Source organism: Rissa tridactyla, chromosome 7, assembly GCF_028500815.1.
Source record: "Rissa tridactyla isolate bRisTri1 chromosome 7, bRisTri1.patW.cur.20221130, whole genome shotgun sequence".
Taxonomy (NCBI): Eukaryota; Metazoa; Chordata; class Aves; order Charadriiformes; family Laridae; genus Rissa; species Rissa tridactyla.
Genome location: NC_071472.1, coordinates 37,267,580 through 37,280,240, shown reverse-complemented (window position 1 = coordinate 37,280,240; position 12,661 = coordinate 37,267,580). Strand labels below are relative to the sequence as shown.

Here is a 12,661-nt window from a genome sequence, read left to right as displayed (position 1 = left end):
CGTTGCCTTTCTCTGAATATGGAAAAATAGTTGCACACAGGCCATGAACATCTGCTTAGTTTTTTTGAAGGATCATAGTGTTGCACGAAGATCTGCCTCCAGAGTTTCTGCTTCCCCACATGTATGCACGAGAATCCCTGTTTCCTTTCTCACAAAACACCAAAACCCAAGTAATGTGGTGAGCTGACCAGTTCTAATTCTAACTACAGAAAAATCATATAACTTCCAGTTAACCCAGATAGAAATAGTAAATACTACTTAAAAAACAGATGCTGTTCCTAAGTAGGGTTTTCCTAGGTAGATTTATAACAAATTGAGGGGTTTGGTGGACATTTTTTTCTGAAAACTTCTAAAGAGTTAACAAATCGAAAAAGGCTTACTCATATGTTAATATACATTATTGTTAAATAGCACCAATCCTGCAATGTTTTACATGAACAAATCAACCTGATAGAATGTTATCATATTGAAACAAATTGCAAAGATGAAAGGACTTCACCAAGAAATGAAGTGTGAGCGTTCCAAAACGTGAATGAGAGCATGAAATGACCATTTGGTTTCTATGGCAATAATCTATATTTGTAAACACCATGGCAAAAAAATGCCTCCACTAACCACAGCACACAATTATTCTTCAACCACTAAGTATTTTCTAAAAAAACCAAGCTAATGTGGATAGCTTAACGTGACATTCAATTTTATGTATTCCGTAATTTTGAGCAAGAGTTTACTCAGTCTGAGCAGGAGGAATCTTCTGGAGGACTCTTCTAGTGGAAATTTCTGTCTAGAGTCTCCTTCCCACACTTTTACAGGCAGGGGAGCCAACCACAAATATTCACAAGTCATGAGTCGGTCCCCAAAGAACTGTGACTTAAAAATAAATATTGGATTCTCATTTTCTGCTTGTTTAGAGATATAATCACTTCTATTTTCGAGTTATTTGCTACGATGAGACCACAAACATAGATGCCTAGGCACACACGTGCACACTTCTTCATTTAGACAGCAGAGGTACAGTGTATTATCTTGGGATCTGGAACTTTGGAGGAAAAAGAAAAAAATAATCAAATATCATAAAATCCTCACTAACATTGTGAGAATTAGCAAGACAGATTTTTTTTCCCCCCTTTTATATCATTCACCTTAGGAGTTTTGAGAAATATCTACAAAGATGAAAGACCCATAAAAACCAAAGAAGCATCAGGCATGAATGCTCAATAATTCCCTTACCTCCTCATAGCTACAGCGGACTCTCCCTTGCCATCATACTCGCCACACCTGTCCCAGTAAGGAGACCGTACAACTTAGTAACCTCTTTTCTCCCTAAAGATCATGTCTTTAATATCAGTGAGGGGATAATGGACATATTTAATAGCCTCCATTCAACAAGCTCAGCTGCTACTGTCTCCATTAAGGCCAGTTCATTCTCCACTCTCCTTTGCACAATTTCCAGACAAAGTGGAAGACCTCAAGAATTCAAAGAAGTCAATGAGAATCATGAATCCAAATGGCATGACCATTGTTTGTTTTCGCTTGTTCTCACTGTGCAACAAAGCAAATTGGATACTTTTAAATCAATACCAGGGCTCACGTTGATCCCAGCTGCAGTAGGGCTGACACCACAAGAGCGGGGCAGGGAAGGATAAATCACCACAAAATTCACAGACAAGGTTGTGTTGCAGAAACTGATGAGAACCTAAAGGCAAGTATCGGATTGCAGGGAGAAATATGGGAGACGGTGGCAATAGACCATGCCCACATGGAATTTGCGCAGACAAATCCTCTTGAAAGAGGCGATTCCCACAATTTCAACTCTGATTCAAGTTTACCGAGAGATTTTACCACTGAAGTTACGCTTCTAGTTTTCTTAAATAACTTTTTTGAAGAAAGCAATCACATTTACACTCACAAGTGGGTGGGAAAGGATCCCAGAAGCATGCGCTGCTTCTGCTAGTAGCTTCCTCTATCCTGAGTCCTAAGGAAAGAGGAAAGATTATACCTACATCAAAGGTTCAGGGCTTACAAGTATTCAGTGCTTAAACAGCACATAACTTCAGCCACCTTCTGGGCACTCTGCGTTTTTGAACTAATCTAGGCCACCACACAGAAATTGAAACCAGGATCTTTCAGTCTTTCTAGGATTTTGCAGTGCTGACTTTATTCCTAAATAACTTTTAAACAGGCACAGATAAAACAGAAGTCTCAAAATGACCAGTTTGCTGCACTACGTTTGAAAGTGTCTAGTTTTCACATTTTTACGTGCATTTTAAGCGTGTGTGTGCCATGTAGCACTACGAGCCAAGTGCTCTTGAGCAAAACAGATCAACCTGCAATGGTTCCAAGAGAAAAAAATATGCATATAGAAACTGGCATTACTTAAAAGCACAGCAATGCTAAGTGCCAAAAAAAAAATTGTTAAGCAGTACTTTTGGTTTAAAGAAGTATTACAGTTCATTCATTAAAAAAAAAAAATTAAACCATTTTGCCTGCTTTATTATATTAAACTTAGCTATCAGTATCACTCACTCATTGGGATAAGTTCTGTAACATACTTCTGCAAAAGCTGTTTCTTTCTTTCATTGTGGTTGGGGTTGACAACTAGTATTGAATCCTTCTCATTTTTTCTAGGATCAGCACAAAAAATGACTGCTAAAAGTTTTACATACTTTCTGAAAGCTTTTTTCTAATCTAAGCTTCCTGAAGTGCCTTCCTTGCTTCTCCAGATACCTCCAATATTTGTTTACCACAGCGCCTATACTCAGGTGACACATTTGACCAACCCAATGAGGAGAAGTGATGCAGCCGTGCAGACAGGATCCCCTGCAAGTACAACCCAACGTACACTGATCTTAGACCTCTGCACAAGTAAGTACTAAAACGAAGACAAAGTACAGGTAAAAACCTCCCCATTCTGCAGCATTTGTGGGCTTCAGTCAGGAGCTAAATCAAAACTGAAACCCCCTTGTTTATGCAATTAAACCGACCAACGTGTAGGATGTACCCCCCCGCTTCTTCCTCACATCCCTCACACCACACTCAAATAGCTTTGGGGGGATTTGTTTTTATTTTTAATATAACGAACGTTGGAGAAGCAACTTCCTCATATGTATGGTAGACAAAAGCTATTACATTCTCAAACAGGAAAATAAGTAAGTGAAGTAAGTGCAAACAGATGTCACTAATTTATTCCAATGTATTTTGCTCTCTGACTTGCCACATACCTCTGAGTTTCCTCAGCCACCAGAGTATGGGAAGCCCATCCCAGAAGGTGTTGCTACAGTACTTGCTCATCCCGTAAATTCCATAATAGCAACAAACTAATAAATGACACTTAATAACTTAACCCCACAAAACTCTCACATAAAAGTTGCCTTTAAAAAAAAAAGCTATCATTTTTACTAAATGGATAATAAAAAATGAAGCCAATATTTTCACAAGGGTTTTCTTTGTTATTGTATGTATCTGAAAACATATACTATATGTCTCCCTTTATGACAAGTATGTATAATCTCGGGAGTATAATTCACAAAGTGCCCCCTCTACGGGACTTTTTACACAGCTGTGCATAGTCAGGAGAGTCTCATTTTGCTCTACAGAACAAAAGTTTCCAAGCTATTGCACTGGTTTATTCATCAGGCTTTGACTCCTCCTCACTTGTGCAATGCAGCGTATTACCAGGGAGGTTCGGTTATAAGAAAAATCGAACTCTTGAAAATACGCGGTAAAATAATTGCAAACCATACCGTAGGGTAACGCGCTAGTCCCTTTGTGGGGCGTTATTTGGAAAAGAAGCTGCTGTTAGACATGAGAAGCCTAGGAAGTGTGTTCGGGAGTACAATAGCTACAGACTGTCCCACCACGGCCAGGCTGCTCACATTTCAGGAAAGCCACGCACAGCCCGACACCCATCCAGACCCATGGAAGAGTGCAGTCGCTGCGCATTCTCCCCACCATCCGTCTCCCTCTCTTGCAGGCATGGAAACGATATTAAAGAAAAATGGACATAAAGCAGCCTGAGAAAGTTCAGGTTACGCGGGTCAGGTACGCAGCTCGCCAGCCCTCCTGCCTTCAGAGGGCTCGCTGCAAACCGCCGCTGCTCCGCTGAGCAAGCCCCGGGGCAGGGGGGCAAACGGGGCGAGGGGAAGGCGCGGTGGCATCGCCGCCTGCCCCGGGGGATGAGACACTCCAGCAAGGGCCAGGGGAGGAAGGAGACGGAGAAGGGAAGGAAGGAGGAGGGAAAGAAAAAGAGTGGGGTGGGGGGAAAAGAAAGAAAAGGAAAAAAAAAAAAAAGAAAGAAAAAAAAGAGAAAATCCACGTTTCTCTATTTCTCTAAAACAAAGAATGTGAGAAAGCAGATGTAGTCCAGCACAAGCGACTCCGCCCTGCCAGGCTGGTGTGTTTACTTCTCCCAGCCCGGCTGCCCGGCTGCTCGCCAGCCCCCAGCCCGCCCTCAGCCCCGTCCCGAGCACTTTCTTTTGTTAAAAACTTCCCGGTGGCCGCAGCCCCGCCAGGCAGCGGGGCTCAGCCCCAGCGCTCCACGGCAGCACTCGGCGTGCCATCATCGTTATAATCCATCCATCTATCCATCCATCCCACTCCGCAGCCAGCGCCGCAAAACCCTGGCTTTAAAAACCTCCCTCTGTCTTCTGCTCAGAAGCCCAAAGCGCAAACCTCTCTGTCCCCTTCCTCAGTATATTAGAGCAAAAGTCTCGTTACTCTTGTACCCCAGAGGTTTTCCATTCCGTTTATTAGCCGGATCACACAATAAGCACACCGCATGCAAAGAGGGAGGATTATTGTACTTTTTTTAGAGGGAGACAGAAAGAAACTCACCACCGTCATATTCTTCCTCTTCTTGCGCATTTATGGTTACAAATCGCCCGAATAAAGCCGCAAGGATGAAAAAAGTTCTTGTTTGTACCCAGATTGCCATCATGCCTAGATATTAGACATGTATCCTCCTGGGCGGCAGAAAGTGCAGAAACGCAAGGTTATTTTAGCACCATGAAGCCAGCTGGGGAGTCTTTCTGCCTTTCAGCATCAGTTCCAGGACAAAGTCTGCCAGCCCTTTTTTTCAGCACCAGCTCCAGCGCAGTCTGCAAACACTCCTTTCAGGGGATGCAGCTTTAAATAGGAAGAATGCTGCCTCCACTTCTCTTCCTGCCCCTTTTCAACTCGTTCAGGCTCCTAATCATCCACTCCCCGCCAAGCAACAGTCTGATTGATGGTAAATAACCGAATCAGAGCTGCCTTCACTCTTCCTTGAACTTTTCTCTGTATGAGTACACTTGCGGGATATTTTCCTGCTGCTGTGCAGTGTATGTGCTGTGTCAGGACCATTTATTAAGAAAGCAAAACATAGCTCTGTAAGAAGCTGTCAGGAAGAGAAAGCTCTGCCTTTAACACACCCAGCCCACACTTCCTGGGAATGGAGGGTATAGCCCCATTTGGAGCTGATTCCCTTATTAGGAACTTGATCCCTTCCAGCTTGCTGAGAGGAGGATTTCCTCCTTTCCCTTGATAACTGTTCCCCTGCCTTGCTGTAGCTACACTATCAAATGCTGCTCCAGTCCCTTGAGAGGGGCCACAGAACTACCAAGGCAGCTTGTTTCAGGAACCTTTAAAAAACTGTCTTTCCCCCCAAAAGGGAATAATCTTTCTCAAATTAATTCTTTTTTTTTTTTTAATAATCTTTCCTCAAATGCTTAGTGTGCTCTGTATTTACTGTCCTACCAGTTGGGAAGACTATTGCAAATCTCTGGAAGATGCTCTACGCTTCTAACACCAGAATGACAATGCAAATTCTCTGAGGTTTTCCACCTCTGTTCCCTGTCAACTGGAAAGTTACCTAAGCCCCAGCCTAGTATTTAGCCCTTAACAATGCACCTTACTTAGCATTCTAGCGTGGGCGCTAAGTAAATCTCTCTTTTGTGGATCACTTGCAACTGGGAGTAGGATGTTAGATGTTTCTCTTCCCACAGTATTTATGGTCTGCAGAGCTCCATCACTAATCCCCTCATTTGCTAAGAATTTGGGTCGCCTGTACCTGCTGCAGGGAAATGCATGTTCATCTGTTGGGAGGTTTTCTATCTTTAGCCATTTCAGCTTGAGAACAATCCCATTTGAAGTGGATATGGTGAGAAATAAACCTCTGCACCTGGATTTGTGCGAGTTGGCAACGCTCGCCCACTCTGGTTATCAGAGCATGATTTAGCACTTCTCAGCGGTGCAGCATCCTAAAGCCTGTGAAGTTTTCTTCTGTCTCTTCAAAAGAGCAGCATGCCCAGAAAAGGAAAGGTAACCCAAAAAATTGTACAGCACTGCAGTGCTACATCGTACCTACTCTAGTATCAAACCCAGAGATTGACATAAAAATATGCTGAAAGAGAACAAAATCAAAATTCCCTGCTGTCTTGCACCACAGCAGTCTTAAACCTATATAGGGTTTCACTGCAGGAGCGTAATATCCCACAGTCCCTGTTGCTCAAGAGTTCTAGCTATGAGAAAGAATAGAAAAATTGAAGCTGTGCAAGCTGCTGCAATTTTATCTTGAAACACAATCATAATCATTGGTAAGTATCAGTTGAGAAGCTCAGAACTGAAAAAACAAAAGTTAACATTTGTTAACCTGCCCGGTCACAGGTGAAATTCTGACTTGACAGGTTCGTGAGTACTTGCGCTGGCTTGCTAGTCTCAAAAGTCAAAGTCATGTGTTTTAGGTGTCATACTTCAACGGAACCCCAGGAAATCTCCCTCGGATAGTGAGGTTACGTGATGCTGGCTAGAAACATCAGATGCTTTAGATGATATATCTGCTTTAGAACCAGACCTGACCTTTGCCATTTGCACTGTTCTATACGCACATTAGTTATGAGAGAGCAGCAAACACGAAAGCTGACAGCCATAAGCCGCCACACTGCCATTGCTAAATCATCACATGAAATTACACAATGCAAAATCACTATATACATTAGGAAAGGTAAATAACACATTTTAAAAACCACATTACACAAGGCTTCCCACGGTTGGAGGTAACCCGTCACTCACTCACAGTATTAAGTACAGAAATATTAATATTAATATTTATAATTTAAGAGGAGAAAGGCTGAGAATATGGACAGGGTTTTGAAAAGCGTCCTGTGCTTGTTGATGAGAAACAACTGCGGCCGACAGACATGTAGGTGTTTCTGAACTCTATGCTACTAACTGGAGGGGATTTATGTGAAATTTCTTATAATAAAGCTGACAACTGCTCAGAGAACTCGCAGCTGAAAAGTCCTCCCTGCAGCCTGGGTAAGCTACAATGAAACCACAGGGAATTCAGACTCTACCACAGAATCACAGAAATGGCCACATGCTGGTAAAACTTGCCTTTACAGTTGCTGACTCTGTGCTTAAAATTAGATAACAAGTTCTCACGCTTACTTCCTCAAGTCTTAAGTCTGCAACAGGTTGGTAAATTCCTAGTGTATTCACAGCAAGAATGAGCCTTACCATCATTATATCTTATATCTCTGAGAAAAATACCAGAACAAGAACAGTATTGAATTATGGTGACTTTTTTTTTTCCCCAATAGCTCCTTGAGAAAAAAAAAATCAGAAGGATCCCTTTGACCATTTCCATTGCAACTTTTTTTCTGAGGAGTTGTAGAGATTTTCAAAGGAACCTTCTGCCGTTTCAAGCCTAGTCTTTCCTTTGGAAAGATTCCTACAGCAATATCTAAAAGCTGCCCTTCAAATATATTTCTGCCTTAGACTCACCAACAAATTATGCCACATAACCAAAACAGATGAACAACAGAGAGCAGAAAAGGATGTAAACTGCTTAGAGAATCAATCCCCTTATGCCTCCTTATAAATGCTTCCTTTCACCATGGATGTGCATTCAAAGAAGTTTTCAATTTTATTCCAAGCATTGTAATTAGTCATGAAGTATATCACTTTTCATTTAAACAATTTCACTTCTAGGCCTAAGCTATTTGATTGCATCCCATTGGATACGAGTGAGAGAAAATCTTTAGTTAGAACCACTGTAAACAGAGTCAGACTAAGCAATTAAGAGTGGGCAGATAAATAATTCCAAGTATGCTCAGTGTCACCTCCCCCTCCTCCTCTCAATAGGGGAGAAACCAACATCGCATAGAATAATATTGTATATTTATGCAGCGACTTCTCTCCAACCATTTTTCACTTTTTCCATCATTTTTAGGATTCTGTAAGAACAGAGGAATGTGGAATTTAGCAAACTAGCCTAAGGTCATACATTCAGAAGAAGTAAAGCCAGATACAGAGTTTTGGAGCTCATTTCTCTCCCGTGCCAAGGAAAACTTATACAAGATGAAAATGCCTTGGGAGAAGAATCCAGGGCCCTGACTCATGGAGCCAGTTCCCTTCCAATGCACCTTCAATCTATTCATTGTTATTCATTAAGCTTACAGTATGTAATGGACCTGAATTTAGTAGGCAGAGCCACTGCAGGAGTGGTAGGACTGAATACTCTCCTCTTTCTCTAGTCCAGCTCAGTAGAGCAATAGATCTGGAAACATGGGACACAAAACCACTCTCTTTCTACTGTCAGGAGATCCTTTGAAATTGGGACAGTCTCAGCTACCGATTTGTGGCTGATTTCTGACTCCCAAGATGAAAAACTCATGACATGATTGAGAGATCACTTTCTAATAGTTCACGCTTCACATGGGAGCAACCAGACGCTTCCAAGTTTGAAGGATCTTTACATCAAATAAAGGCAAACAACAAAACAAGACCAAAATCTTCACACAAAAGCAGTGTGTGAGCCTTTACAATACGCTTTAAAAAGTCTTCGTGAAACAAAAGCTGTCCCCAAAGCTAGAACAATTGTAGAAATGTCAAAATACAGTACTTTGAAAAAATATAACTAAGTACTCCCTAATATCTAGTCTGTTGATACCCATTCCTATGTTTTAGCCAGTAAGTAGGGACTGTATGTTATTTGACCTAAAAATCACAAAGTTACTCGAAATTCAAAGAGCATTTTGAGTGACAGATGAAGCTAGGGAATACTGTTAGGTAATTGTGAGGACTCAGAAATATATTAAAACAGAATTCACAGGCTTACACCTTTCAAAATCTCCAAGTTGGGCCAGAAAATACAAGCAATTATTAGCTTGGGATACTTCTGAGCACGCATGCATATGAGTCATTAAAATTCCAGTATCCACGAGGGTCTCTCTTCAATAGACTTTAATGACCTTTCACACTGTTACATACAGTGTGACAGTGCTTCTGTTTTAAATTAATTTGTACCAAGCTGACAAAAAATGCCTCCATATAAATGACCAAGCTATCTGGTACAAATAAGATGCTGGACCGGTCTTTTGGCAGCAATAGGAAATCAGTGGAATCATGGAAATTGCTAAGAAGCTCTACTTGAATTCAAAAAGCATCTTTTCAAAATTGAGCAAGATTTTCGAAAGCAGTGCGGTTTCACCAAAATGATCTTAAGTCAATTGAGAGTTGCTGTCAATTTTATGTAGGCATATAATCCATGGTAAGTGCTGTTTGAAATTTCTACCTCGTAATAAGTTCTTCAATCACACATTTAGCTTAAAAAAAAAAAAAAAAAGGCAGCAAAGTGACATACCACATTTTTAACTCACAAGAATATACTCCACATAAAATGTTTTATTTTTTAGAATTAACCATTAAAATGAACATGACTGAAATAATATGAGAGAAAAATAGTTTGTTTTCTTTGGAGGGTGTTCACTTTGCACTTTTAAGACCCCTTACTGCACAAGGAATCAGTTTTCTTGATTTGCACAGGTCTTTCACATAGTAAAAGAACAGAAAATTCTGTTATTTAAAATAAGAAACTGTAATAGGAAACTACAGAAATTAGCAAGAATATAAGCAGAGAAACATGATACTACTTTTAAATCAGATCTTTAAATGGACTAGATTCCAAACTGCATCACCTCAAAATCCTAATCTTCCTGCTGAGAAATCCACCAAAAAACTAGTATCAGCTAGAGATTTAAACAATGCTGCATCAGTAATGTTACTGCCCCTTTGCAGGAGAATATGCACATTCCTTTGGGTAGGAAGGTTTAATAAATGAATTTAAGTCATGATAGAGAAGAAAGAGGAAATATATGTTTCTTGGTTACATTCAAACTTTGTAATGTTGTTTCAGTTAGTTTTAATTTGGGGAGGTAGGATGATACTTTGCTTTTAAACTGCTAGTGTGGGGTCTTGGATTATGTCAGTCACCCTAAATCTGCTTTTGCTATGGGCAATTCCAAACCCAATAAGCTCTGTAAGGTTATTAGTACTGGCAGCCTTTCTTCAGAATTAAATTAAACTCAACATTAGTCTAAGCAAAAAATCAGGAATAATTAGGGGAAGTCTTGCATGAAGTCCTTCCATAAATTCTACTTATTCTTTACCCGGAACAGGGAAAACAGCATCATTATTTCATTGTTCATTACAAATTCATTGTCAAGCTAGTTTTCATCTGCCTAAGAACTTAAACTGATTAAATGAAAACATAAAAGGGTCACAGCAAGCTACTCACTTAAATGGCAAGGCCAAGTTCTAATCTGTAATTCAAATAGGCCCAAACTGATGACAGGCCTCCGCTTTTTTTTTTTTTAAATATTAAATTCCTTTACCTTGGGACCTCAAGACAGTTTACTTTGTACTTTTTCATTGACTGAAGATCCATGCAAAAGTAGAGGTAAAGTCCTATCCAACAAGCGGATTCACATCTCCGATCATTTTTCTGACTCAGGGAATCAGTCAAATCAATGGGACTGTAAACAGAACTTGGCTGAAAGTTCATTTTCAGCCCTCATCTCTTTCAGGAATAGGTTTGTTATAAGCTCAGGGTTACTTAATCACCACCTCAAAGCTTTGTCCACAGTTTTAAAAGAATACTACATTGTTTGTTTTTATACTCATTTCACTGGCATTCCTTTATTTAAGAATGCGTGTCTATGTAGAACTATGTAGAACGATTTCATCTTATTGTCACAGATGTCAGACCACTGAACTGTGCTTTAATATGGTCACTGTAGCCCCAAGCACAAAATGACCCCTTTGGTAATTTGTCATTGTGTCCTAGTGTAACATATCATGTGTTTAAGAAACAAAATACCATATCTGTCATTTAGAGTTTAAATTGTGTTAACTAAGAGAATGATTAAAATCTTACGTATTTATTTTATCCATCACTGACTAATTGTTTTCTTTTCCCTATCATTACAGTTGTTTTGGTGGGTTTTTTTAAAGCATTGATTTTCAGCCTTAGAGTTAATTCTGTGGAATACCCAAAACTGACAGAGTCTTTTACTTGCGACAGGCCTGGGGAATATGGCATTTAAGTCTGTAGCAAAATTCTCACCGATCATAACAAGAATGAGAAGTTCAAGATGCAGCCTTACATACCACATCGCTCCCAAGTTATATCTTATTTCCTAGTAAAAATAAAAATGGTGAAAAAAACCTGTACACACTATGTGCCAATTAACAGAGTTGGCCTACAGATTTGAATTGAGAATGGCTACAGCAGCAGCACTCGAGGAGGGACTTAAGAATCACCAGGCCACTCACAGTAAATCGTATGTTAAAATTAATCTTAGAGGAAATATATATATAACATTCCAAGGAAAGCTAGTTACTGATCAAGCCCTACAGACTAAATGGCCAAGTAAGAGAAATCCTAAGGTAACCAAACGTACTGGAATCTGTCTGTTAGCTTAAACATGAGAGTTTTTCAGCAGTTGCTCTGGGCCTGAGCCTGCTGGCTGCCAGGGAGCTATGGGGGAAGCACCCTGGGTGGTCTGCAGAAGGGAGTATCTGGAGCAGATGAGGCACTGTGCAAGCCAAAAGTGGCGATGGGTCCAAGGAGAATTTCCCTCCTCAGGAGGGAAACGCTGGAGGAAAGGGCCACTGAAATAAAGAATTCGCCCCCGCCCCACCCCAGCCATATTCATCACTACATCCATGTGAAACAAAGTGCCTGTGACTTTACGCACGCTATAAAGTAGGACTGAAGGGATCCATTTACACAGGATATTGTTTCTCATGTAAAAAAACCTTAGCAGATGTTTAGTGAATGTTTGCTATAATGTCATACATTAAATCTACATTTGCCAGAAAATCTCCATTTTTAATCATACTCCTTTTGTCCTGGATAGTCAAAGAGCATTTGATTTTACTTGTTTACCCTCTAAAATTGGGAAAGGCCTCAGCTCCAATGACAAAAGGAACTTAGCTTGCTCAGAGCATCTTACCAGAATTGCTCCACTTTTTGTAAGGCAATCTTCTTGAAATACATTATTTAATATCTTTTAATTAATATTTTGTAAGAACAAGAAAGAAGAAACAGGTTTGATAATTTTGGGACAGGCATCCTCGATAACATATCAAAGCAGTAGACACCATGCTGAAACGTCGGCCCTGTTGAAGTTAGCAGCAGTAGTTCGGCTACTGAATTCACGTTTCCCCTCAGGGTGGATGTTTCTACCCCTTTCTAACAATCTTTTCATCACACTGTTCGATTAACTAAGAAAGTTAATACATAAACAGGCATCTCTACTTGGAGCATTGTGCATAACACCCTTCCGACAAGTGCTAGTGGCAGCAGCAGTAGTAGTCGCATCCCATCTGTTGTTACTAA

At 40.4% G+C, this 12,661-nt stretch overlaps 1 protein-coding gene across 1 annotated transcript in view; it reads right to left on the bottom strand.

Annotated features, from left to right (window-relative positions):
• COL5A2 (collagen type V alpha 2 chain) overlaps positions 1-5,243 on the bottom strand; it is a 113,510-nt gene extending 108,267 nt beyond the window's left edge. Inside the window, exon 1 of the mRNA XM_054209114.1 lies at positions 4,834-5,243. Within this exon, the coding sequence (XP_054065089.1) occupies positions 4,834-4,936 (103 nt within the window). The 5' untranslated portion in view covers positions 4,937-5,243. The remainder of the gene's footprint in view (positions 1-4,833) is intronic.
• Between the last annotated feature and the right edge of the window lie 7,418 nt (positions 5,244-12,661).